At 56.5% G+C, this 26753-nt stretch overlaps 3 protein-coding genes across 5 annotated transcripts in view; all 3 read right to left on the bottom strand.

The window, feature by feature from the left end:
* Positions 1-2877: 2877 nt before the first annotated feature.
* Positions 2878-7186, bottom strand: LRRC24 (leucine rich repeat containing 24). The gene is made up of 5 exons (XM_075549080.1): positions 7053-7186; positions 5239-5465; positions 4837-5115; positions 4470-4638; positions 2878-3849 (listed from the first exon to the last, which is right to left on the bottom strand). Exons 2-5 carry the CDS (start codon positions 5407-5409, stop codon positions 2924-2926), a joined length of 1545 nt encoding a protein of 514 aa, XP_075405195.1. The 5' UTR covers positions 5410-5465; positions 7053-7186; the 3' UTR covers positions 2878-2923.
* Positions 7187-7230: 44 nt separating this feature from the next.
* On the bottom strand, positions 7231-8559 carry C5H8orf82 (chromosome 5 C8orf82 homolog). The gene is made up of 3 exons (XM_075549081.1): positions 8375-8559; positions 7979-8027; positions 7231-7846 (listed from the first exon to the last, which is right to left on the bottom strand). The coding sequence occupies exons 1-3, from the start codon at positions 8534-8536 to the stop codon at positions 7401-7403; spliced, it is 657 nt and encodes a 218-aa protein (XP_075405196.1). The 5' UTR covers positions 8537-8559; the 3' UTR covers positions 7231-7400.
* A 201-nt stretch (positions 8560-8760) lies between these two features.
* The window catches only part of ARHGAP39 (Rho GTPase activating protein 39), a 70799-nt gene continuing 52806 nt past the window's right edge, over positions 8761-26753 (bottom strand). For all 3 annotated transcript variants that reach the window (XM_075549077.1, XM_075549076.1, XM_075549078.1), the window contains 9 exons: positions 23893-23976; positions 21673-23086; positions 20577-21138; positions 14211-14303; positions 12320-12393; positions 11181-11380; positions 10822-10913; positions 10314-10483; positions 8761-10225 (listed from right to left, as the gene is read on the bottom strand). In XM_075549077.1, the coding sequence (XP_075405192.1) occupies positions 10031-10225; positions 10314-10483; positions 10822-10913; positions 11181-11380; positions 12320-12393; positions 14211-14303; positions 20577-21138; positions 21673-23086; positions 23893-23976 (2884 nt within the window). In that variant the 3' untranslated portion in view covers positions 8761-10030. The remainder of the gene's footprint in view (positions 10226-10313; positions 10484-10821; positions 10914-11180; positions 11381-12319; positions 12394-14210; positions 14304-20576; positions 21139-21672; positions 23087-23892; positions 23977-26753) is intronic.

Genomic DNA, 26753 nt, shown 5'->3' with positions numbered 1-26753 from the left:
TCAGCCAACCCAGCCCCGTTTGAGGAATGCCGGGCCTGGCGTCCTGTCTGTGGGAATGAGACTTGGTTTCTCAACATTGGTTCCCCCGAGAAGAGGAGCTAGGGGGACATGACAAGGACTATGGTTGGAGTAGTGGGCTTCACTCCTGCTGTTGATGCCCAGGAGTCTTCATGCCTGGCAGCCTAGGTGACCTGGCGAGAGCTGCTGCTGGTGTCATGGACTTTTGGTTTCACAGGAGGTCCCGTGACAACCCGGTCTTCCTTGTATCTTTTTTGCCTGTCAGGTTTTGGACTTCTTTGTGTCAGCTGCTGTGCTGTGTGGGGCCTAAGGGTGGCCAGCAGAGGTTCTGTGAAGGGTGAGCACTGACCAAGGGACCTGTGTTGGAGTGGGGACGGGGAGGGGGGCGTGTGTCTGGGTTTCATTCTACTGTGGAGAAAGTGCTCCTGAGATAGGACTGTGACTTGGTGGACACTGGAGGTCTGCACAGTGTCCCTGGGGAGCAGAGCAGCCAGCAGTCACCGGCACGGGCAGGACAGGAGCTAGCCCGCTGTCACTTGTACTGTTGTACTTCCATTTCTTTGAGAGCCCTGTACTCCAGGAGGACAGAGGCTGGCCCACTTCCTGCTCATCCTGCCCTGGGCTGGTAGAACCACAGCTGCCTCCCCCAGGCATCAGCCCCAGGCCAGGCACTGCATTAGGCTGCTGCACCACTGGTGCCTACAGAAGCTGTGGCTAGGTTAATGGTCAGGTATGCCCTCCCACTGAAGACCCTTCTTCAGGTGGCCAGTCCCTAGCCGGTACTATGCACACATTGGCATGCCTCAGTACAAGGCAGGTGCTCCAGTGCCCGCCAACCAACTGCCAGGTCCACCACCACCACCCCTTGCTGGCCACAGTGCCCTCCATGGATCAAAAAATTGCTGTGCTGTGTGAGCTGTTGCCCCTCGTGTGGCCCAGTGTCCAGTAGCTGCTGCCGCCCAGCAAGAACAGTACAGAGGGCATGGTTCAGGGGCTTTCCCTGTCCCTGAGGCCCAGGCTGTGCAGACAGCCCCACTGGGGGTTCTGAGACTGACCGTTGCGCTGGGTGCAGGCAGGGTCCTCTGAGGAGGTTGCAGGCTGGGGTTTTGATGTTAGCAGCTCAGTGTCAGAGCAGGGGTGCTGTTTCAGCCTCAAGGTGAGTTCTGGGAGGGCTGGGGGGTCTGTACTCACCCACCTCCGAGCTCCCGCCCCACAGGAGGGGGCTTCCACGTGCTCAACATAATGGGGTTCCTGGGTATCAAGATGGGGCAGATGGGACTGCACTGTGGCTGGGGCCAGCACCCGCCTGGCCAGAAGTGTGAATGGACTTGTGTGTGGATGTCTCTTGAAGGGGGGGTCCCTGGAGGGGGCTGCTCGTTGTCAGCAAGGACAACTGGGACGGGGGCTGAGTGCCTGCCCATGCACATCAGGATGACTTCGCTGTGGCTATTCGGTGCCAGCTGCTCTGTGCCATGCGCACCTGTGCCTCGGCAGCCTGGGCGTCACTGGCCCGAGGCCCATGTCTAACATCTGGCCACCCTGCAGCTGCCCTGCCTGCACTACCCCAGGCAGCTCTCTCTGGAGAGAAGACAGCTGCTTCTGCTTTCCAGCTCAGATGGGGTGCTTCCAGGGAGCTTCTCGGTGCACTTGGGGCTTCTGAGCCAGCTGCTCAGGTGAACTGCCCCTCCACCTCAAGGCCCTGCCCTGAGGCCACCCTTGCCAGCACCTGGGAGAGCTTGGCACTGGCCTTTCTGACTGAGGTGTCCTCAAGCTCCCCACCTCCAGAAGGGGAACCTGCTGGCACCCTCCCAGGACCTTTTGCAGGAATTGACCAAGCCCGAGGTGCTGAACACCCAGCTACTGACCATGCTGCCTGGCCTAACTTGCTGCACCAGCCTCCATCACCTGGACTTCCTTGGCAGTCACCTGTCCATGGTGGCCCTCCCCGAGCTTCTGCCTGCCTCGGAGCACAGGCAGAACTGCCCATTGTGGTGCCTCTCCCGCCCCCCCATGGACTGCTATGGAGACTGGGTCTGGTCTAGCCCCCCCTCTACCTGCGGGAGCGTATGGATGTCTGGCTGTATCAGCTGCTTGTAGCATTGGGCCAGGATCAGGCACTCCAGGCCCCACAGCCTCCTCCATCTGCATCTGGCTAAAGATTCTTTCAGCTTGTAGTTTCCCAGAGGTTCCTGCACCAGCTCCCTCTGCAGCCCTCTATGAAGGATGCTGCTCTCAGACTGCAGCTAACCCTGACCACCTGGTGGCCTAAGGCCTGTGGCAGCCTGGTCTGTGGCCTTCCCTCAGGAGCTATTCCTCAGATACCACCTGTAAGCTCTCTATACTGCCTCCTCTCAGTCTTTCCCAAAGGCGGGGTACCCTGCTCCAGGCCCCCAACCTGACATCCTGGAGATGTCTTTGTCCTGGTCTGAGTGGCTGTGCTCGGGCTGGGGGCAGGTGTTAAGTCAGCCCAAACATGCAGCCTGTTTGGAACTAGAACGTGGCTGTTTGGTCTTAATTAACTCATCTAGTTGGATAGTCTGGGCTCCCGTGCTGGCAGGCACTAAATGCTGCTGCCCAGCCCCGGCCTCCCTCTGGACAGTCCCAAAGGGTCAGTCCAAGACAGGACAGGCTGGGGCCACAGGGGGTCCCTTCTGAGTGTGGGGCTTGGCAGTTTTTCTGGGGACCTTAAGGCACCCCACCACCATTTCCAACTTCCAGGACCTGGCTTCCTCTTCTGCAATCCCGAGCATAGGGTGGGAGGGTCAGGAGGGCAGAGCGCCTTTTGCCCCCCCACTGGCCCCTGCCCCGCTGCCCTTTTGCCCCTGCCATTCACACACGGCTCAGCTCACAATACCCAGCTTCCACCCTTTACTGACTTCCCCAATCCCCGGGGCCTGCCCCGGTCTCAGCAGTGGATCTCGTAGGCGACGGGCGCTGGGAATAGGAGCCCAGGCGCAGCACCCTCGGCAGGGGCGCGGTCTGGAAGGCCTTCTGCAGGCGGCCCTTCGGCGAAGAGGGGCTTGGAGCGGTCGATGACGAACATCTCGTGGCCCCGCTCATCTCGCAGCTCCTCCAGCTGGGCGAAGGTGCAGGGCCCGTCGGAGTAGTCATTGACGAAGAGCACGCCCTCGCCAGGCGGCCCCGCCTCCTTTTTCCTCTGGCGCCGCTTGCGGCAGATCATGGCTGCCAGCAGCAGCGCGGTCAGCGTGAGCAGCGCGATAGCCGCCGCGATGGCTGCTTGTGTGGCCAGGCCCAGGGCACGGAAGGCCATGCTGCCCGCCTCGTACAGGGGCTCGTGGCTGACCGGGCCGGCGGCTGGGGGCGGCGGCAACCGTTGCTGCTGGGACAGGTTGACCAGCAGCTGGAAGGGCACTCGGGCAGCCCCGCCGGCATTGGAGGCCTCACACTCGTACTTGCCGGCGTGAGCCAGAGTGATGTTGGTGAGGAAGAGCATCCCGCTGCCTGTGTCGGGGGCTCCGTGCCCGCCCAGCCTTGGCACCCCTCCATCTGGGTGGGCCTGCGCCAGCGGCCATTCCTTACGAGGCTGGCTGACTTTCCTCCAGGTGACCAGAGGCTGAGGGTAGCCAGAAGCCTGGCAGGCCACACGCAGGTCCTCACCTAGGTTGGCCGTGACCTCCAGGGGCTCCACGTGCACAGAGGGGGGGATGCATATGAGGCTGCTGCCAGAGATGTCCAAGAGGCTCTGGAGGGCCAGGCGTGGGGGCTCTGCACACACAATCTTCTTGTCCCTGGAGCTGAGCAGCCGCTGGCCCCCCTCCTTGATCCAAGCGCCTAGCCAGTGCAGGGCACAGTCACAGCGCCACGGGTTCTCTGGGGGCAGGGCAAAAGTAGTGGTGGGAGGGCTGGAGTCGCCTGGGGGCTAGTTGGCCAGGTCAGACCTCTCTGCCCCACTTTCTCTCACCTCCCACACCCTCTACATGGGCACCTGCTCAGACCCAGAGTTCCTTGAGGTGTGGGCAAGCCCCTCACCTCCATTTAACTTGTGCCTCCCAGATCACTCTCCAATGGTCTTTGAAAGACCACTCTTGCTCTCCTGATATTCCTGGTTCCCCAGATTTCCCTGCTGGAAGACAGATGAGGCTTCCTACTCCCATCAAGAGTTCCAGTCTAGGAGACCCATAGGACCCATACACTCCCCTATAAGGTTGCTCCGAGTCAGCAGCCACCTCCGAGTCCTGTTCTTGGGATATAGAGAGCCCCCTATGGAAACCTTGCCAATCATGACCCCTTGGCGCAGGATGTCACTGTCTAGTTGGGGTGTGCCTGCTCTCAGCCCGAGTTGACAGTCTCTAAACTCTACAGCCAGCCTTGCCAAGGCTTCCCTGGGTAGGAGTCCCCGAGCTCTGTCCCACAGCTCCCCAAATTGTGGTGTGATCCTCCCGAGCCCAGACTCTGCCTCCCAGTTGTACACCTGGGGTCCCACAAGGTACCTGTGAGGCGCAGGACCTGCAGGCTGACCAGTGGCTGCAGGGCCTCGTGGCTAATGGTGCCCAGCCGGTTTCTGCTGAGGTCCAGCAGGGCGAGTGAGGCTAGCCCTACCAGGGCCTGGCCTTCCAGCAGCTCAATGCTGTTTTCTTGCAGGTGCAGCTCCTGCAGACGCTAAAGGGGAGACAATTGCGTCTGGTGGCTAGGATGGTGTGGTGGGCTGAGCCTTTGCTGAGAGGGAGTCTTCCCGGAGGGGTCTCTCTAGAGGTGCAAAGTGAGCTCAGGGCTCTCACAGGAGGCAGGGGGAGTGTCCCTCATACACCTCTGGTCAGGGCTGGGTTGGGGACTGGGAGTGGGGCGCGACCGGCTCACCAGCAGGTGCAGGAAGGTGAAGTCTAGAAGGTGCACCAGCTGGTTGCCGGCCAGGTAGAGCACGCGCAGCTGTGTCAGGCCGGCGAAGGCGCCAGCACGCAGGCCCCGCAGTCGGTTGCCAGTGAGCGCAAGCTCCAGCAGGCGCGGCTGAGTGCGGAAGGTGCCCGGCTCCAGAGCACGCAGACTGTTGTTGTGCAGGTAGAGTCGGCGCAGGGCGGGGAGCGGGGCCAGGGCGCCTGGCTCCAGGCGCGCGATGCTGTTGTCCTGCAGAAAGAGCGTCTGCGGGCCAGGAAGAGTGTGTCACCCGCTGTGGGCTTGCCTTCACCTCCAGGGCAGCCCGCCCACCGGCGCCCCCTTCCCCAGACCAGGGCTTGCGTCCCTGCCACCCCGCGCAGCGCTCACTTGCGTGCCCGGCGGGATTCCGGGCGGGACGACTCGCAGTCGCAGGGCGCCGCACTCCACCGTGGCGCTGTAGCAGCGACAGGAGGCAGGGCAGTCCGCCGCGCGCGGGGGGAGCCCAAAGAGCGGAGAGGGCAGCAGTAGCAGCAGCAACGCGGGCGCCCAGGGGGCCATCTCCCGCGGGACCCGCCGTGGACCACAGAGCTGCGGCCGCCGGGGGCGGGGTCCTCCTGAAACACAGTGAGCGCCGGTGGGCCTGCTGGTTCCAAAGTCACAGTGCTGTTTAAGATATCAGCTGAGGTCTTTCTTTAACACAAGTATGCCCAGGCGTCGCTGGCACATCACTTTTGGAGTAGGGGTTCCTGGTCTGTCTTGTTCTCGGATGTGGATGGGTGTGAGGGGTGGGGGCACCCCAGACCTGTAGCTGAGTCCTGCCTTACCCAGTAGTTTTCTGCTCATGCTGTGATAGCCTTCCCACTCCCTGGCAAAAATCTCATTTCAGCATGACACCCCTGTATCTAGACAGAAGCGGCTGTGTGTACCCCAGCATTACCCAGCAGGAGCAGGGAAGTGTGGAAGCTAGGCAGGCAAATTGTGTTAACATGGACACCACATCTGTAGGTCCAGGGCTGAGGTCCCTTGAAGTCTTCAGGACCAGTCCCACCAAGGCACTGTCCCTCCTGCTGGGATATGGGCCAGGCTAGCTTTAGGAGCCAGGGGCCAAAGGATGCTCCTCCCTCCCTCCCAGGGGGTGGGGTGGCTTAGCAGGAGTGGTGGCTCTTCCTCAGGAAAAGGGGCTTGGGGGCAGAGGAGAGGGAAGATAACCAAAGGGCAGTCCCCGTAGTCCACAGGTAGTAGGCCCCTGGGAGGGCTGAGTGTGGGAAAGGTCCTGGGCCACCAGCAGAGTTGCTAGGGAAGGGATGTCAAGGACTGGTAGGGCTGTGTGCCTCGCTCAACAATCATGACCCTAGGGAGTTGGAAAGTCAGAGTCTAGTTCCCAACCTAAAGTGTTTCCAAGGTGGGGACCCAGCTAAACAGTCCAGTCCTGGGGCAGGGGCAGCAGGGCAAGGGTGCACTGCCTCACAGTCTCTGGTCCCGCCTCGTAGCCCTAGGCTTCTGCCTATTCAGAGGTCTCCCTACAGGCTGTGAGCCAAGAGGGAACATGCACCTGGCCTTGCCCACCCCTGTTTTTCTCTAAACTGTGGGCCCAGGGATCGTGCAGAGTAACTCGAGAGGAGGTGCGGACAAGCAAGCTTTAATGGAAGCGCTCCAGCTCGGGCAGAAGTGGTGTCCAGGAGAGTCCAGGATATGTGTGGACTCCAAGAAGATGGGAGCATTCTCTAGGCTCCTGGGGTCCACATCCCCAAGTACAAAGGCTGGTCACTGGGCTCCAGGCCTTGCTTGAGACTTCTGTGTCAGGCCTGGGGCAGAGAACCTGCTGGCTGCCGCCACCTCCCAAGGCTGGGATGCTGCTGCTCAGGAACCCTGGGACGAAGGTCTGCAGAGGCCAGCCCGACAGGGAAGTGGGGAGGCCATCCCACAGATACCGGACTGGAGGCAAGCCTCTAATCCCATCTGTGCATGGGGGGTGGGGGCACAGGGCAGCTTTGCATCTGCCTTGGATGCATTTCGCGTCTTCTCCGGGGTTCCTTGGGGAGCTGCAGTACTGCTCCCTGCCCTGCCTTTTGGATTCATGGGGCTACCCTTGTCCACCCCAGGGTGTGGCTTCCGACTCTCCCAACCCCCGCCAGGGTCAGACCAGGGCTGTGCTTAATCCCGATAGCCACCTGGTGACCTTGGGTCGGGCGCCCCCTCACCTGATGAGCTGGCGGCGCGAGGCTCCCCAGGCAAGCCCGCAGCGACCCCAGCCCAGCAGATACGGCCCGGGAGGGGCGGGGCTCCCGCGAGCGCACGCGCACCGTCACACCGCCACTCCTGCCCAGGCCTCCGGGACTGATGTCATCAATGCAGATCAATCTAGAAGTCGCCAGCAGCCGCGCTGTGGGGGTAAAAAGCGCGTGGAGGACCGAGACCCCCGGCTCTCCCAGCAGTGCGCCCAGGAGAGCTGCCCTCTGGACCAACCGTAGCAGCACCACGGACAGCGCCGGCCGGGCGGGGCCTAGGTGCACCCCGCCGCGCACGCGCAATCAGGCCTGCGCGTGCGCTTAGGGCGGCGGGGCCGCGGGCAGCAGCGGAGCCAAGTCCATGGTGAGCGCGAGGCGGCGGCCCTCCCAGCGGACGTGCGAGGGCAGTGAGGGCGCGCCGGGCGTGTACTCGAAGCAGGCGCTGAGCTCGAAGGCCAGGGCCGAGCGCACCAGGCCCACGCCGCCCACACGCTCCGGCGCCGGGTGGTAGAGCCGCCCATTAGTGGCCAGCGGCAGCAGGCGCGCCGGCTCGAAGGGTACGGCCAGGGCTTCGCCGCCGCCGCAGTAGGAAAGGCGCGGGGGGCCGCGGCCTGAGGGCAGCAGGTGTGTGAAGACCACCGGCCGGTCTTCGCAGCGCAGGAAGTTTCTCTCTCGGCCACAGAGCGAGAGGAAAGGGAAGGCGGCTTCGTAGCGCCCGCTGCGGTTGACTCTCAAGCGGGAAAAGAAGAAGGCCAGGAACTGCGGGTCTGGAAGACGAAGGGTGCGGCTGCACGTCTGCTGGGGCAGGTGGTCCCAGACCCTGCTCCCCACCGGTCGGGCGATCTCGGCCTCACTGGAGACCAGGCAGGTGGGGGGACAGGGGTGAGGGACAGTGGTACCTTTGTAACAAGTGATGAAGTTCTTCATTTTGGAATCATCCAGGAAAAGCTACAGACAGAGGGCAAGCCGTGGCTCATGAGCCCCAGCATGCAGCCTGTCGCGTCGGCGCTGGCCCGAGCGCCAGCCTAGCACGGACCCGCCGGGGGCGCTCCGGAGCCTGGGGATCCTGCCCCGCGCACACCGGTTCCCGGGGCGTGTGCGCTCTCCGCCTCCTCCCGGGCCAGCAGGACGGCCCCCACAGGGTGTGTCTCGGGCAGCGGGGGTACACGACGGGCTGGGGTCCGCGTCAAAACCGGCTCTAGCCTCACTCAGCAGTTGGGGGATTTCGCTCCTAGAGCCCGCCCAAGCCCCGCCCCCTCACGCAAAGGCCCCGCCCAGACCCTGTCCCCGCTCACCTGGCCCTGGTGATCCACGTAATAAAAGTACTCCCGCGTCCGGGGCTCGGGGCTCTGGCCTTGCTTGTACGAGACGCTTCCGCCCCCTCCCCCACTGCACAGCCGGGCCACCAGCGACCGCGGCAAAGCCAGCGCCCGGAGCACCCCCCCCACAGGCCACATCCTGCTCTCGCGCCGGAAACGGCCGCCGGTCACGGGGCAGCGCTGCGAGAACAGGAGTCCCCCTGGCGGCCTCTGCCCGTGCTTACAGTTCCGCGCGGCCGGACTCCCACGTGCCCCGCCCCGTGTGAGCGTGCGTAGCCCAGGGCTCCTGCCGGCGTCCCAGCGGCCAAGCCCGACCCCCGAAGACCAAAGGGACAAAAGGCGGTATGCACAGCCGGGCAGTGTCCATACATAGTTTATTCACACAGAGCGGAGTCGCCTCTCTGAGTCTGAATCAGACTCCCACAGCCACCCTCGGCCCGCCTCGGGGTCATCCAGGCTTCGGCAGGGCTGGGCTTTTTGTGTTTAATAATAAATAAAAACTCAACTCTAAAAATATATATATATATAAACCAGGGGAAATTAAGTTTTACAACAATCGGAACTCAAAATATTCCAAAATGGAGAATGTACAAATGGGGGCTGCCCCTCCAGCAGCTCTGGCCAAAGGACGCCCAGGCCTGGCTCCTCTGGGGATGCGGGGACTTCCTGTTCGCTGCGGGGCAGGGGCAGGAGATAGGGGGCAGGTTGGTTTTTGGTCAGAAGCCATGAAAGATCTGAGAAAAAATTAAGGAATGAAAATTTGCTCTGACAGAGGGCAGTGGGGGCGGCTCAGAGATAAATAGCATTTGGGTTAAAACTATGTCATTAGCAAATTTAGTTCTTACATCTTTCCCTCTATATCTCTATACACAGGCAGGGCTGGGATGCAGGGCAGGTTTGGGATTTGTAGTTACATGAAGAAAAAATAATCTCCCCCGCCAAGCCCAGCCCTGCCCATCACCCAAGGACTTTGGTTGGGGGGCCCCTCCAGTCCAGAGAGGGCCTGCTGGGCCTTGCACGGTGGTAGACAGCCAATGCCCGGGGCCCTCCAAGCCCCTCTGCACTCAGTCACCATGCTCCAAGCAACAGGTGGGCAGGTGAAGGAAGAGGTGGGTCCAGGAGTACCAGGTAAGCAGGGCAAGACAGCTCCCGTTATGGGTCAGGGAGCTGCAGGCCAACCAGAGGAAAGGGGTGGGTGGGTGGGTGAGTGTGTATGTCTGGAGAGGTGCACGCACGGACAGGACCAGGCAGATGGCAAAGTGGCAGCTGACCCTTAGGGGTGGGCTACGGTGCTGGCCGGCTGGCCATGAGGGGCAGTGTCGCTCGGCTCTGGGTAGCAGAAGGCACTTTCTCAGGGCTGTGCTGCAGGCCGGCTAGGCTGACACAACCACCCCTGGGGTGTGTCGGCAGGAGCTAGCCCTGAGGTGGGGCCCAGAGGGGCTCTTCTGTGGCCAGGCTGTGCCCTCACACCCAGCCTGTGGCCAGGGGGTCCCTTGGGGCTCACAACCTGGGCTAGGGAGGAGGGTGGGCCCCTGGTGGCACCTCTGCTCTGGCCCCTGTGCTGGGCTTGCTTGTGACCCTTGGGCTGAGTGGTCCCTCCATGCTCTCCTGCTCCTGTCCGTGTCCCACCCGCTATAGCACACCCTCCATGAAGCTGGTGTCCAGGTGCTGGATCAGCACTCGCAGGAATGACATCTCTTTGCGTGTGTTCTCGAATATGACTCGGGGGTCATCTGATTGGCAGCGCAGGCAGTTGGGTGCCATCACCATGGCTAGATTGCTCACATCCATCTTGGTGATGGCCACGTTGGCGGGCTGCACGAAGACCTGTGGGGAGGGGGAGGGTGGAAGGCAGAGGGCAGGCCGTCAGCCTGGGCCTGGGCCCAGAGTTGGGGCAGGGCAGGCAGGGCCGTACCTGGAGGAAGCGGATGAGGTAGCAGAGCACCATGCGGTTGATGCGCGGGAGCGCGTGCACCACGGCCACTGCGGCTTCTGGGCTCTCGTAGTGCGCAATGCACTGCTCATAGAACTCGTGCGGGATGAGCGGTTCCTCCAGCTCCCGGTACCACAGCTTCAGCAGGGACGCTGCAGGCATGGGTGAAAAGCACCCACTGAGCCAGCAGAGACCATAAAAGGGGTGTTTTGGGGGCTGCCAGGAAAAGGTTCCACCTGCAAGTGTGGTGAGGACCTCTTGCCTATGGGGGTGGGGGCAGGGCACCCCACAGGAGGGAGAAGGCAAAGTATGTCTCTCGAGGCGCCAGTGAGACTGTGCAAACACTGCCACAGGGCTGAGACTCCAGCGTGATGGCCACTGGGCAGTGGGGGGCTCAGGCTGGGGTGGGGGCATTGTGCAGGCAGATACTTTATGCCCATCTCCCTGGCCACACTGCCAGGCACACGACAGGATGGGTTCTGGGCCTCACCAGGGACGTGGGGGTCTTCCAGGCCGGTCGGCACCTTCCACTGGTCCACCTGCAGCTTCAGAGCATTCACCTCATCAATGTCCCCAGGGACCCTGTGGAGCACAGGTTGGGGGTGGGGGGGTGGGCAGCAGGGCCTAGGAACCAGAACTCTAGCCCCCAGCCTCACTCAGGCCCTGCCCCATGGCTGCACCCTACCCACCCTCTGCAAGGGCCATATCCACAAGTCTCCTGCTTGGTGAGACTATTCACCCACAGGCTGGGTATGGGAGACCCATCCTGGCCCCCACCTCTACCCAGGTGTGCCTCCAGGGAGCCCACGCTGGAGTTCCCAGGGAAGGCCAGGTGGCATGGGGCGGCACCTGAAGATGCCCTCTGTCTGGTCGCCGTTGAGGGCCAGCACCTCCTCAGAGAGCCGGGTCTGCACCCAGGGCAGCTGCCGCTCAGGGTAGCGCTCCTTCTGCATGCTCATGACCTCCTGCAGGGCACTGCCGAACATGGACGGGCTGAACACTGCGTTTCTGGCGTGCCGGATCTCCTCCACGGTGGGCTTCCGCAGCCCCTGGAAGAGAGCCAGTCTCCCTATCCTGACGCTGGGGCTCAGCCCCACCCTCCATGGTGCCCAAATCCTAAGCCACTAAAGGGTTGTCCCACCACCTATAGCACCTGAAGCTTCAAATGGCCCAATGGTGATACAGGAGGTAGGCAGGAAGGGGCCTCTCAGCAAGCCTGGCCCCCCAGGAAGGCCAGTCAGAGACCCTCCTCTGACCATGAGACCACTCTGGGGGGACAGTCCTGGGTTTGAAGGCAGACAGTGACTTTGGGAGGTCTGGTTGTGACAGATGGAATGGTACCCCTGGGGAGAAGCATGCCCAAGGGCAGGAGGGTCTGGGCAGGGAGAGCTGCAGGCAGAAGGTGGGCTGGGCCAGGCATATGGAGAGAGTGAGGACTGAGCACTTGAGATGTGCATGGTCTGGCACATCCCAGTGAAGCCAGAGAACTAGACTCCAGGCGTGACGGAGACAAGGGCGGGGAGCCAGCCATAGCCACAGGCCAGAACTTCTGGCCAGACCACACCTGCAGAGGACAGATCTCACATTCTGGAGGGGCGCAGGTGGTGTGGGTGAGCTTTGCTGGGTAGGCCCAGGTCAGCACAGCAACCTGGGTGGGGCAACAGTGGCTAACATGGTCTGTATCCTGGAGAGGCCCGTGGGCTCAGACATGTGCCTTATGGAGTAACCCTGAGCCTGGCTGCCATGTGTGACAAGGCCCAGGAGGGGTGCTGAACAGAACTGTGAACCTTAGGACTTGAACTTGCCCACGGGGCCTGCAGGCCAGCCCCTGACCTTGCAGGCTAGGTGGGGTCTCACCTGGACCCAGGGCCCCAAGGGAGGGGTGCTCTCACACCTAGACTTGTCCCCAAGCTGCACAACCTTGCACCCTGGCCTTGCTCATAGCCTGGCTCCTGGACTGGGGGCCCTGGGCTCGAGAGTGCATGTACCTTCTTGGCCCCGGTCAGGGCAGCCTTCTGCAGCTTGTGGTAGCAGTACTTGGCATATGTGCTTATCGCCACCCCTGCAAAAGAGTGGGCACCATGAGCTGGGACAGAGCATGGGAGTGGCTATAGAGAGGGAGCAGAAAGGGGCAGAGAAGCAGTTCCTGGGGTCCCCAGGACCTATAGGCCCTGCCCTGGGCAGAGCCCCTAGAGGCTGCAAGCTCCCCATGTGTCCGGACTATTCAGCACCCACAGCCTAGAGAGCAGTGGGCCGATCGGCAGCAGGAGAGAGCACCCTTGTGGGGGCTTCTCGGCCCCTTTCCTTGGAAGAGTGAGGGACTGTCTCCAGAAGGGCTGAGGGACATGCATGACTGACTGGACCTGCAGAACACCACTCCTGTCAGGCCACCCAGGTTTGCGGTCCACATTCTGGAGTCGAGGGTGTCCTGTGCTCTGGGCTCAGGCCTTCCATCGCAGGGCCAGCTCCCAGGGTTCATGGCAGTAGCAGAGGCCACCTGCATGCCAAGCTGACAGACCCAGCAGCCACCTGGGCACCAAGACAGAGGCCCACGTAGGCACGTTTGGCAGGCGGCACCAGTGGCAAGCTGGACACACACCAGGTCATGAAATCAAGATGGGCAGAGCCCGGAGTGCAGGCAGCCCTGGGAGAGAAGGCCATCCCACCCGCACTCGACATTGCGCAGCCACACAACCTCCTCTACTTTCCACAATAAGTTCCATCACTGTTGTTTTTTTAACAGAATCTCAATGAGGCGTTTTCCTCAGCATGTGAAGCAATGCAGAATCTGTCTTTGGCTCTGGGGATCGCAGTTCCTGTGGGTGGGTAGAGCCCTGGCTCCAGCCCTGACCTTGTCCAGTTGGTCCCTCCAGGTCACCCTCTTGTTCCAGAGCAGTGAGAGACAAAGCAACTGGAACATGGACCGTTTGGGGGGCAGGAAGCAGAGCCTGCCTCTTCCTGGGGCCTCAAATAGTACACCAGGCAATTCCCCTGGACTCCAGGGCCTGTGGGGCCTGAGTAGGGGGGTGGGATGGGGTAGGTGTGTACATGTGTGTTGGCCTCACTTCACAGGCTCAGGAGCAGCAGTGAGAGCATGGCCCTGGTGGTGGTGGAGGGAGTACAGAGGGGAGTGGTCAGCAGAGTATACTGCTGTGTCCTTCCGAGTGGCCCCTGACCTGGCCCAGCTGCAGAGCCACAGAGTTAGCTGATGGCCTGGGCTGGCCTTCCTGGGATGAGGTGTTCAGACTCAGGCCACCAGCCCTCCACGAAGCCCTGGACCTTGTCCTAGGGTTCTGCACTCAGTCAGGGAGGGCTTCCTGCAGAAAGGGGCCCACACTAAGGGATATCAGAGGATCTGAGGAATGTGAGCCAGGATTTGACAGCTCGGTGCCAGAGGCAGGTAGGGATGTCCTGTGCTTTCCAGGTCTTCCCTGGGCCAGGAGATAGAAAACAGGTTGGGCAATGAGAAGGCAAGGTACTCAGACTGAGTTGCTGGAGGGAGGTGGGTATACCCCACTGGAAGATGACTACCCACAGAGCCACCCCTCCCACAAAGGAGGTGAGCCTCCCACAAAGCGAGGCCCACCACACACACTCACCTGAGGCCCCGGAGGATTTGCCGACTCTACCCGCGCCCCCGGTCCCCCTCCTGCCCCACAAAGCATGCAAGCTGGAAACACGAGCGCAGAGAAGGCGGCCCTCTTCTGGGTAGGACTCTGGGGCTCGGCACTCTCACTGGAGGTGGCTGCAGGCCCAAGGTTAGCGTCCCCACCCCCAGCCCAGAAGCAGTTAGAGGCGAGGCCAGGGTAGCCGAGGAAGTGGAGAGAGCAGAGTTAGACCCAGGCATAGCCGCTGCCTGGGCCATGGAGAGACCCCTACCATCCGGCTCTCCAACACAAGGCTTGGCTTTCTTTCTCAGTTTGGACTTCTTCTTAGCGCTCCTCTCCAGCAGTTCTTTTATGTGCTGTGTCACTGGGGGCAAACACATCGGTGAGCACCTGGCACGAAGGCGGGGCCTTAGCTGGGGCTGGGGTGGGGGGGGAGTGCTGGCTCCTGTGCAGATCCCGGGGCAGGAAGGGTGAGTGTACACTTACGCGCATTACACTCCTGTGCACCTGCCGGTGTGTGTGTGTGTGTGTGTGTGTGTGTGTGTTAGGGGTCGGGTAGGGGGGGGGTGAGGACCCGGGAGGGAGCCTGGTTGTTTGGACCAGAGCAGTGCCTAGTGGGACAGTATGGCCAGAAGGCTCCTGAATGTCCATGCCTGGAAGCCTACACAGCTTGCCAGTTCCAAGACCCTAAAATTGAACAGGGTGAGGGTGGGCATTGGCCCACAGGATGTTGGGGTGGGGTGTGAGGTTGAGCTAGCCCCATTCCCAGCAGAGAAAGAGAGCCAGAGCCAGACAGACACGTTGCCAGGGCACTTCCAGGCTCATAGCCCCAGGGGCTTCCCTGCCCCAGGGTGGGTAGGGTTGGTCCAGGGGGGTCTATGGAGGGGCAGGGGCCAGGGCAGCTTCAGGTGTCCAGAGTGAAAACCACACTGATGCCATCACCCATGGCCCTGACACCTGGATTTCCTCTGGAAAGTTCTGCTGGGTATAGAATTGTGTTGGCAATTCTCTTTTCTCGCTTCCAGAGCTTTCCCATGTCACCGTCACTTGACCTGGCCTCGTAGCGAGGGGCTACTTTGATGGCGCTGTGCTCCTTTCCTGTTAACCTGCTTTTGAGCCAATGGCTGGAAAACATTCCATCATGAGTGCAGTGGTTACGGGTTGGACTGCTAACTGTAAGGTTAGCAGTTTGAAACCACTGGCCGCTCCTTTGGAGAAAAACAGGGCTCTACTCTTGTAAAGTGTTATAGAATCAGAAACTCACAGGGACAATTCAACCCTGTCCTACAGGGTTGCTGTGCGAGCATTTGACTCTCCATAGTTCCCTTTGATGCACAAGAGTTTTTCATTTTGATGAAGCCCAATTTAGTATATTCTTTTGTTCCCACATTAAGAAACCGCCAAAACCAAGGCCATGAAGGGTTTCCTTTGTTTCCTTCTAAGAGTTGTATAATTTTATCTCCAACAGTCATGTCTGTGATCCATTTTGAGATGATTTTTTATTCTTTTCAGGTATTACTGTAACTGGAGTTATCTCTCAACTCCCTGTTCAGAGTTCCTTGTGAATGCACAGAAATACCACGTAGTTGTGCGTGTTGGTTGTGTATCCTGCAATGTGACAAACTCTTGCCACTGATTCTGGCCGCCACAGTTCCTAAGGCGAAATCAACTTTATCTTTTTTTCCCCTTCCTTTTTTAATTGAAGATATTTTGTATATGATGAGCTACTTTCTTGCTGCTTTACAATCTTTCTCTTTGTCTTTGGAATTTGACGATTTGATGGCTAAATCTCTTGGTGTGGATCTCTGGATTTATACTGCTTGGAGTATGTTGAACTTCTTGGTCATATCCTTTCATCAGATTTGGAAGATTCTTAGCCACTATTTCTTCAAACAAACAGCCCTCCCTTTCACGGATTCCCAAAATCTATACATTGGCATGTTGAATGGTGCCCCACAGATCCCTCGGGTTCTGTTCATCTTCCTTCCTCCTTGTCTTCCTGTTCCTCAACAAGCTCTGAGGAGGACTGGTAAGGTATTGGTGGAATGCTCCTCAACTGGCGTTTAACTGATGCTTTCTCATGGCCAGACCAGGGCGAGTTCTTGAGACCACATTCTATCAAGTGCCCGTCACAGCTAACTTACCTAACTAGCTTACTGCTGTGAGGCAGTGCTCACCACACTTCTCCACGATAGCCGCTCTTCTCTTTGCCACAGTGTGTTTACAAGTTATCTCTCTTCAACCTACACTTAGAGTGGGGAGTTAGCCTCTATAAGTGTCTTTAAGTACCTATTATGTATCTTTAAGTAAATTATTTGGAATTCTTCTGCACAGGATATTTTCCTGTTCCCAGCTACCTGCCTATCATGCATGTATAAACAGTACGGACTTATACTCATTTTGTAAAGCTTTATTTGGTTGCTCAACTAGCTTTTGTCTGGGAGCTTGTCCAGTTGGCTCTGTGTCCCTTTGACATACATACCTCTATCACTCCTGTCCGTCCTCATGTCCTAGGGCTTCCTTACTTTTTTGGTTAATCTACTAGCCATTGTTGGGAGAAGCCCTGGGTTGAAGACCTGGGCATTGGGAATGTCTGGGGCTGTTGGGATGTCTTTGCTTCCAGGCCCCCTCAGGTGACGGAGCAAGGACATGGGTGTGTTAACACCCAGCCTATGTATAGACACCTATCCAAAAATGCTTTTTATGTTCATATGCATCTCTAGTAAGCTAAACATGAGTACCGACTGCTAGCTCCAGTCTCACCCCGTAAGTACTGCATGGATCATTTTAACCTTCACTTCTTGCCTTTTCATTTCCTTCACAGGGACTTCTGAAGACCAAAAGATTAATCTTGATGAAGTCCAATTTATAAATTTCTTTCTTTCATGAATCATGCTTCTGGTATTATGTCTAAGACATTTTTGCCAGATTCAACAAAAACAGATCTCCTACATTTTGTTCTGGATATCTTTTCATTTTAGGTTTTATATATAGGTTTATGACCCATTTTGAATTAAGTTTTGCAAACTAGGGATTGAAGTTTTCTATTTTATTTTTGGCATATGGATATCAAAATGTCTTAGCCATCATTTAATGAAAAGACTATCCTTTCTTTGCTGGAAGGCCTTTCCACCTCTATAGGAAACTGACCATGTGTGTGAGGGTGTATTTCTGGACTCTATTCAGTTCCATCAAATTACTGTTCACCTAGATGCCAATACCACAAGTCTTGAAGTCAAGCACTGTTAACCCTTGAACTTTGCTTCTTTTTCTACATTAGGTCTTTTGTGCTTTGTATGAATGATCAACATGCCGATTCCTCCTATCCCTATCCCTTCCCCCACCTCCACATGCACATACAAAATAAAATAAACGTTACTGAGATTTTGGTTAGTACTGAACCTATAGAATGACTTGTATAGAACTAAAACTAAAAAAAAAAAAGAACTGAAATTTGAACACTTCTTAGCCTACAGAATCATAAACATGGTATATGGCTCCACTTATGTAGGTTTCTCTTAATTGCTTTCAGCACTGTTTTGTAGCTTTCAGTATAGTAGATATGCACATCTTTTGTCAGTTACCCCTAAACCTATTGGATTTTAAAATGCTGTTATAAATTGTAAAGCACTCTGGTAGCACTGTGAGTTAGGCAATGGTCTGCTAACTACGAGAAGGGCAGCAGTTCAAATCCACCAAGTGCTCTGCTGGAGAAAGGTACGGCCGGCTGGTGCCCTATAACAACTTACAGTCTAGAACTTCTACACAGAATGAGTTAGAATTAAAGGCAGTGTTTGTTTAAAAACAAAATCTCAATTTCCAGTTGTTTGTTACTAGTATATAAAGAATTAAAAAAATGGTATTTGGTCTTGTGTCTTGCTAAATTCACTATTAGTCCTAGATTTTTTGGGGGGGTGGCTGGTAGGGCTGGGCGGTAGATTCCCTAAGATGCACTACACAGAGGATCACAGAGTTTGAGAAGAAAGATCATCATTCTCTTTCTTTCCAGCCTGGACAGCTTTGCTCTCTTCCCCTGCCTCACTGCACTGGCTAGAAATTTCAATAGGATGCTGATTAAATGTACAATTGGACACACGGGGAAAGCATTCAATTTTTCACTAAAGTATCGGGCTTAATAAGTTTCTGGTATATTTAGTTGGTTTAGAGTTTTTAGTAGAATGAATGAATGTAGGATTTTGTCAAATTCTTTCCCTACCTCTGTTAAGACGATCATCTAATTTTCTTTTTCACTGTCGACACAGTGAGTTGTATTGTTTTATTTCCAAATGACAAACCAATCTTATATACCTTGGCTATATTCCAATTGGTCAACACACATTATACTTTAATAGGCTGTTGGATTCAATTTCCCAAAATATTGTCATAAATGTTTACATCCTTATTTTCTTATAAGGTCCTTTTCCAGTTTGAGTATAGAAAGCAGTGGGAACTATGTCCCCCACCTGGATTTAGGAATGAGTTTTGATAAAACTTATACAAGTACATGTTTGGGGAAACTCACCGGCAAAGCCAGCTGGGCTAGAATTTTCGGTGTGGAGGTTACTTAGTACAAAAATAATTTCTTCAACAGGATATGGCTATTCAGATGGTCGTTCTTGAGTAGTTTCTGTCTTTCAAGAGATTTGTCTATAGCATCCCCTTATTAGTGTCTATGAAATCTATGGAATCTTATTTTTCGCTCCTGATGGTGCTCATTTATGTTTCTTTTTCTTCCTGATCAGTCCAGCTAAAGATGTATTCATTTTCTTAAATCTTCTCAAAGAATCCATTTTTATTTTCATTGTTTTTCTCTACTATTTGCCACGCCCCTCTCTCAATGACTTCCACACTCTGCTCTCATTTCCTTTCTTCTGCCTACTCTGGTAGCATTCACCCCCCCTCCCCCACGGTTCCTAAAGTCAAAAAGGACTGAGGCTAGACTCTTTTCTCACCTCAGTATGAAAAGAACAAACAAATAAACCACCAAACTCTTTGCCACTGAGTTGATTACAACTCATGGAGAGCTCATGAGCATGGAGGCACTATGAATGCTCCTCCAACAACTTCTCTGATTGTATCGACAAATTAAAATTTCCCTTGTATTCCGTTCCAAAATCTGTACTTTTCTTTTGATTTATTTCTTGCCTTTAGAAAAGCCCACTGTTATTATATTAGTTCATGGTAGAGTACACTCAAGTAAATGCACACATTCAACATGCTGTTCTCATCTGGAGCCAGAGACATCTCGGCATGAATGAAAGCATGAGGGGTGATTAAAACCTCAGAATCTGTTGGGTCTGCACCTCAGCAATGTCTGTGCCAGGAGATCCTCTTTTTAAGAGGGCAGCGAGGCAAGCCATGACAGCCCCAGCTTGTGCCTGGCACCAAGATGTGAAGCCAAAGAGTGCGCATGTGGCCTGGGATCGGCCTGGCTATTTTGGATGGTATGACGCCTGATGCTTCGATGGGGGAGCCACAACACTGGGCATGCCATCCCGAACTGCTGTTGCCGGGTGAAGTACAGGCTCCTGCAGCCAAAGCTGGCCAGGTGAACCAGGACGATGAAAAGCCATGCGCAGGAGCTGGGCTCAGTGCACCTCTTACTAGCCATGCCGTCCTCCTAGCCTCAGTTTCCTTATCCAAAAAAGTCCCTTTTCTAAGGACAACACGGCAGACCTTCCTGACAATGAGCAGTTGTGTAGTGACCCACATGGAAGGAAGGACAACGATCCAGGTCAGGCCTCTTTAGACAAAGGCCATCTGAGGTGTGATTGCCATCCTGTGTGGACGTGGAAGGCCTGCCTCCAGCAGAAGCCCACCTGGGGCTGCGTCTCAGGCAGGGCAAGCCAGGCAGGCTGTCACAGCCAGACATGAACCCATACTCCCCACTGCTGGACTTGCCTCCCAGTTCTTTGGGAGAGGCCGAGCCCCACTGACAAGACTGGCTGGACAAACAGCACCGGGAGAGGCAGTATAAGCTTTGCCACTGCCACCCCAAACACCTGCTCAAGTGACCCTTTTAGGCTGCCTGGTCCTGTGGCCTGTCCATCTGCTACCTGTTCACTCGTCCACTAATGTCTTCCTCAGCAGCAGCCACTGTGGGCAGCATGCAACGTGGGCGGTAATGGCATAAATGCTGTGTTGCAGCCACTGGCCCCGCAGGCGAGTTGTGAAACTGGTGGGGGCAGACCTCCCAGGGCCCTGAAGGCCAGGGCTATGGCTTGCTGGCCATAGTGCCAGCTAGTGAGGTGTACCTGCAACTTGGTTGTCTGTGCCTGACACTACACTCACTGTACCACCTCGGCAAGGCCATCCTCTGTCCGGGGTCCCAGAGAGCCCAATCTCCGGGGCCAGTCAGGCTGCACCCTGGGGGTACCTGGGACCCTCAGCCAGGCATGGATGCAGCTCTTCTTGGGGCTGAAGAAACAGGCTGGAGTTCAGAGTGCAGCGCCTTCGTGGGGTCCACCCAGTATGCTGCCCCACGTACCTGCTGCTCCTCCGGTACAGCCGGCGGCAGGTGTGGCTAGCACGGCAAGTAGCTCTCGCCATGGTCCGACCTTACCTGGAGCAACCCTGGGTGCAAAGGGGTCTTTCAGGCTTAAACTAGGTGCTATGGCCACGGTGAGCTCAGACTTACCTTTGGTGTCATTGACGGGGTCCATGTGGCGGTAGATGTAGCCCTCCAGGTAGGAGTGGAACTTGGGCGTGGGTGGGAAGAAGGCCAGGCAGATAGCCATGAGCTCCCAGCCACGCGCCAGGCTTTCCAGGCGGAAGTTCTCGGTGGTCTGCCGGCAGAGCTGAATGTACAACTCGTCCCGCAGGCCCTGCATGCTCCAGCCCTTGGTGGCCACCTCCAGGGCCACGTGCAGCGGGTCAGCCTTGGCTCGTCGGTCACCCATGTACATCTGGATGAGCTTGAAGATCTCGCAGGCCTCCTTCTTCACATGCCGGTCGCTGGTCATGATCATAGGCTTCTTGATGGACTCGCTGCTCCAGGCTAGCATGTTGGCAATGGACACCTTGCGCCGGAAGAGGCCCTGTGTGTGCTTGTTGAAGTGCTTCGAGGCCCAGTTCTCGATGTCTGTCTCTGAGGAAGGCTTGCGCAGCGTGAAGGTGGGGAAGACACAGCTGGCACTGGGCATCATGCTGCGGCCCTGCCGGCTGCTTTCAAATTGGGCGCAGGCACCGAGGTCCTCAGACTGGGGAAGGCAAGTAGGAAGTGAGGGGTGAGTCAGCTGACCACGGCAGGGAGAGTGTGTATGGAGAGGTGGGGGGGGTCAGAGTAGACTGGTCTCTTCCCCCCACCCCCACCAGGCTCTGTCTGTGTGCCCCTCCCTGGAAAGGGGACACAGGTTGAAAGTCTGGGCAGAAACCCAGGGTCCCAGATTCCTGAGTCTATCCCTGCACTCCCTGTCCCTGGGGTTCGAGCCTTCTCTCAGACCTCACCCAAGAGTGTGACTGCCAGGCCCACAGCCTGCCCCACTGCCAGGATCAGTTCACCAGGGCCTGCTCCTCATCCTGCACCCCATACCCCGGGATGGCCCCACCTTCCCACACCCTTGGACTGGATGGCCCGGGCCTCTGTCGCCTGTCCTGAAGCAGTCCGCCTTGACCCCTGGTCCCTAATTCGGGCAGCTGGGAGAGGGACTCCCTGTGAGAGGGACCTCTCAGGTCCCCTGAGCTGGGGCAGGGCCATTGTCGAGCCTGATGATGGGGCCCCAGCCAGGCCTCACCTGGGAGGGGTGCAGGTATGGCTCCGGGGAGGCCAGGTTGGTCTGGACAGAGATGCTCTTCTCCAGTAGGATCTGGGGGAAGCCAAGCTTCTCGAAGGGGCCCCTCTTCCAGTGCTTGCTCTCCTGCTGGGCCAGAGCCTCGTCCTCACTGAAGGCACGCACCACGGGCCCTGGCATGGGCAGGGGGACTGCGCCGTCGCTCTCATAGCCCGAGCCGTCCTTCTGCGAGTCCCAGCTTCCCCGCTGCTTCATGTGGTGGTGAGCTTGCTGGGCTTCCCAGGCCAGCCTCGCCTGGGCCAGGAGGGGCTCGCACGAGCCCCGTACCCCCTCTGCCTCACCCAGTCGGCCCTCAGCTCGCTTCAAGGGAGCCAGGCCAGACCCACACAGGGGCCGCTCCTCAGCTAGGAGGGGCTCGCCAAGGGGCTCTCGGTCCCCTGAGCCATCAGTTGACGAGGTGTTGGGGTCCTGGCCTAGAGACGGCTTTCTGCTCTTTCTCTTGCGGGGGCCTGGGGAGCAGCCCACCGAGGACATGGTGCCCTGCTGGCTGGACCAGGACATGGCGTCGTCCTGCGCGGAGGGCAGTGGTGTGGGTGGGGGACCATGCCGGAAGTCAGGCCCCTCCATGCTGCTGTAGTCCCCGGACCGAGTGTCCAGGTGCTGGTCCCTCACCAGGCAGGGGCTGGGCTGCAGTGAGTAGGAGCCGCCCCCGGGGTTGGGTGTGTATTTGTGGCGCGGGCCCGCCCGCAGCTTGGGGCTGGAACCAGCCTGCTCCACGTAGACCAGCTGGCGCACATACTCCTTGCCTGCAGGGCTATAGTCCAGGCTCATGAAGCGCTCAGGGCCCCTCTGCCTGGTCAGCACCAGCTGCTGGTACGGTGAGGGTGACACGTGCTTGGGAGACTGCAGGAAGGGGCGCGGCTTGCGCACAGGCGACTTCTGGGGTGAGCCGGCTTTATAGCCCACGCCAGCCTCATACTGCATGTCCATAGGGGGCTCATCGTAGAGGGGGGCCTGGTATTCCACGGGGGGCTCTTCGTAGAGGGGGGGCTCGTAGGCATAGCGTGGGGAGGAAGGCTGGGAGTCACTGGAAGGTTTGCGGGATTGGGCCTGCAGTGGGACGCAGAAGGTGTCGCTCCCACGGCCTGGGAGTGGGGAGCAACCCCCCGAGAGCTCAGCCCTCTTTAGGAAGGGTGAGGGTCGCCTCTCGGGGAAGAAGGCGGCACCATCAGAGTCAGGGGCAAAGGTCTGCAGGCCAGGGGAGTGCTGGCTGCCAGAGGGCCTGCGGGCGCGGGTCCCAGGCTGGCTGTCTGCAGAGAACCCGTTGCCCTGGGGGGCGAGGAAGCTGGGCTCCCGGCCAGTGACCTTGATGAGCATGCGCTCCTTGGTCCCAGTGGTCCACTGTAGCGAGGAAGCCCTGAGGGGAGAGGGGAGCATGGCTCCCATGAGACCCTGGCTCAGGCCACACAGGCCTGAGGGCAGGCTCCTCTAGGGGCCTGTCTCTGCCCCACCTGCAGCCCCACACCGGACATCAGGCCGAAGGAGGCGGATAGGCACAAAGACTCCAGGACCGGAAGGGCCCTGAGCCTCAGCCCGCCCAGCAAGGCACTCGAGCTCCTTGGGACCCACTTTCCATGCAGTGGCTCTGGTGAGGCTCAGAGCGACAGCAGCCTTGTCCAAACGGGGCGGCACTCTACCTGACAGTTCTGCTTCGCACCCTGCTGCTGAACGGAAGTGTAACAGCCCTCTGACCCACACCTGCGCCCAGCACCCTGACCGGCTGTAGCTCTGTGTGCATTTGCCCTCCTGAGCTTTAGCCTGGTTTCCAACCTGAGCGACAGACCCCTGCACCCACCGCCCACATGGACCAGCCTGCACAGGGTTTATGCTGCCTCCATCTGTGCTGGCCTTTACTCCCGCCCACCCTCAGCATGTCTGAACAAGTGAGCCACCCAACCTGGGAGTGGGAGGACAGAGAACCGCCCCTCCTCTGGGCTTTCTAGGACCTCACACCGAGGGCCTCCATGGATGCCAATCCCCTCACACAGGAGCTTGCCGGACTGCAGAGCAGGCCCTGCCCACTGTGGAGGGACCATGGGCCATCTCAGTGTCCTCAGTGTCACCCCATGTCTGTGTCTACCTGAGGCAGTCTGACTCAGCACCCCCATGGCCCCTACCTTCAAGCAGTGGTGGTGGTGGTGGTGGGGGTGGTCCCTGGCCTACCTGTAATGCAGCAGCGGGCCATCTGGGCCACAGTCCCGGTAGTTTTCACAGTCTTTCTCCAGGAACACATCCGGCGGGGAGGAGCTAAGGCAGCGCAGGGCAGGAGAGAAGCGGCACATGTCTGAGTCAGAACAGCTACCTCTGCCTCTTCCCTCTCCCTGGCCTGACCCCCTCAGCCTGCTCCCTTCATGGGCAGCGCACATGGCCTGAGGGGAGGGCCCCTGGGAAGCCCAGCTTCCACCAGTGGTGACAGGGTGGCTAGGCAGGGCGCACAGAGGGAGCAGTGATTGAGCGCCATGAGGGCTCCCCACCGAGGCACTGGCACACACACAGGCGCTCGCTCGTGGAGCAGGTAGCCACGAGCAGGTAGCGGCTGATGACCCTGATAAAGATCCAAATGCATGATCAAATTGGCATCCACTTAGGACACTAATTAGGTAATTCTCAAACATTCAGATGTAGAAAAGTACTTAACACATTAAGGACCAGTTTGTTTTTTACCAACTTACCCAAGTGGCTGGGTATTCTTTCGGCTGTTAGTTTTTGGGGTTTTTTTGCACTAAACCATAAATGGGTTTGCATCTCATCAACTTTTTATATTTATTTATAACTTTCAGTATTTTAATATAAAACGTCTCACATTATGAAATGATATTTTGCAATGTATACGGAACATTATTACTTTTTTAAAACATTTTATAAGGGACTCATACAACTCTTATCACAATCCATACATACATCAATTGTATAAAGCACATCTGTACATTCTTTGCCCTCGTCATTTTCAAAGCATTTGCTCTCCACTTAAGCCCTTTGCATGAAGTCCTCTTTTTCCCTTCCTCCCCGCGCCCCTCTCCCTCATGAGCTTTTGATAATTTATAAATTATTATTTTGCCATATCTTGCCCTATCTGGCGTCTCCCTTCACCCCCTTTTCTGTTGTCTGTCCCCCAGGAAGGAGGTCACATGTAGGTCCTTGTAATTAGTTCCCCCTTTCCAACCCACTCACCCTCTACCCTCCCAGTATCGCCCCTCACACCCCTGGTCCTGAAGGTATCATCCACCCTGGATTCCCTGTGCCTCCAGCTCCCATATGCACCAGTGTACAACCTCTGCTCTATCCAGACTGGCAAGGTAGAATTCAGATCATGATAGTTAGGGTGGAGGAAGCATTTAGGAACTGGAGGAAAGCTGTATTCTTCTTCGGTGCTACATCGCACCCTGACTGACTCATCTCCTCCTATGGACCCCTCTGTGAGGGGATCTCCAGTGGCCGACAAATGGGCTTTGGGTCTCCACTCTGCACTTCCCCCTTCATTCACTATGGTAAGATTTTTTTTTTTGGATGATGCCTTATACCTGATCCCTTCAACACCTTGTGATCGCACAGGCTGGTGTGCTTCTTCCATGTGGGCTTTATTGCTTCTTAGCTAGATGGCTGCTTGTTTCCCTTCAAGCCTTTAAGACCCCAGATGCTATCTCTTTTGATAGCTGGGCACCATCAGCTTTCTTCGCCACATTTGCTTATGCACCCGTTTGTCCTCGGTGATTGTATCATGGAGGTGTGCAGCCAGTGATATGATTTTTTTGTTCTTTGATGCCTGATAACTGATCCCTTCGGGACCACGTGACCACACAGGCTGATGTGTTTTTCCGTGTGGGCTTTGTTGCTTCTGAGCTAGATGGCCGCTTGTTTATCTTCAAGCCTTTAAGACCCCAGACGCTATATTTTTTGATAGCCGGGCACCATCAACTTTCTTCACCACATTTGATTGTTCACCCATTATTACTTTTATGAACTATAATCTTCATGAAATTATAAACTTCTTGTTAAAATAATCAACATAATCCATATTATTTTGAAAAATTAGAAGAATTAGGCTAAGCATTTCTTCCTGTCTTTTGTGTAACAGGAGACCACTTGAGTGATTTAGGGATGTTTTACATTTCACTGAGGTTTGATCAGGATAAGTGCACAACTCCTTGCAAAACAATTCAAACAAATAGTAACTATTTGATTTAACCCAAATGCACTAAAATGCTAAATAAACAAAAAGAACATGAAGACAATCGAGTTTGATACATTCACTACTGATATAAACACCTAAATAGACGAAGCAGTTAAAATATATGCAAGCAGATGGCATCTGAAGACAGCATGTAGGTTATCTTGTGATCGGTCCATAGCAGATGGCGCGCTAAATACAAGTAAACTCGGGACCCATCCGCAATGTGCTAATCTGATGAAGAATATCCATATTAGACCCAAATGCCTCTGTAGTGGCCAGCACTGCAGGTGAGGCGCGCCAATCAAGAATGCGCATGCCAGCTTTTCCAGGAGGCAGGATCGTTTTGAAAATGTTGGTCAATGCAATAAGCTTATAAAAAATGCCAGCCGTGTAAATCTACTGAAGAAAGAGATAACACTGTCAACCTGGAAAACCTACAAGAATCAACTGGAAACTACCTACAACCATCAGGGGAGCCTAAGAACAGCCCTCACTGATAAGACTGCACCAACTGGCTTTCTTTGGTCCGAGAAAAACCACAACAGATTCAAAGTTCACCTTCTTTGTTTTTGGTTTTTCAAAGTTTACTTTCATGAAAGCAGTAAGTGAACAAAAATATTTCTTGCATAAGTTAGCAAAAAAATACACAGAGCCAAAATGAATGGTTAAAGTTTACTGACGTACTTAAAAGAAGCCCTGAATCTAGAATAGAGAAGGAACTATGAATGAAATGCTGTATCTCTTCCCTCTAAATTAATAAGTTTTGTTGAATTCTAACAAAGTATGCAACAGGGCTTTTTAAACGTTTGTACTTAATTTTATTTTTTTGTGCCTTATTTTTAATCAAAGAGTA

Source organism: Tenrec ecaudatus, chromosome 5 (assembly GCF_050624435.1).
Source record: "Tenrec ecaudatus isolate mTenEca1 chromosome 5, mTenEca1.hap1, whole genome shotgun sequence".
Classification (NCBI taxonomy): domain Eukaryota; kingdom Metazoa; phylum Chordata; class Mammalia; order Afrosoricida; family Tenrecidae; genus Tenrec; species Tenrec ecaudatus.
Note: the sequence above shows the minus strand (reverse complement) of the source record. Positions and strands in the feature narration are given on the sequence as shown.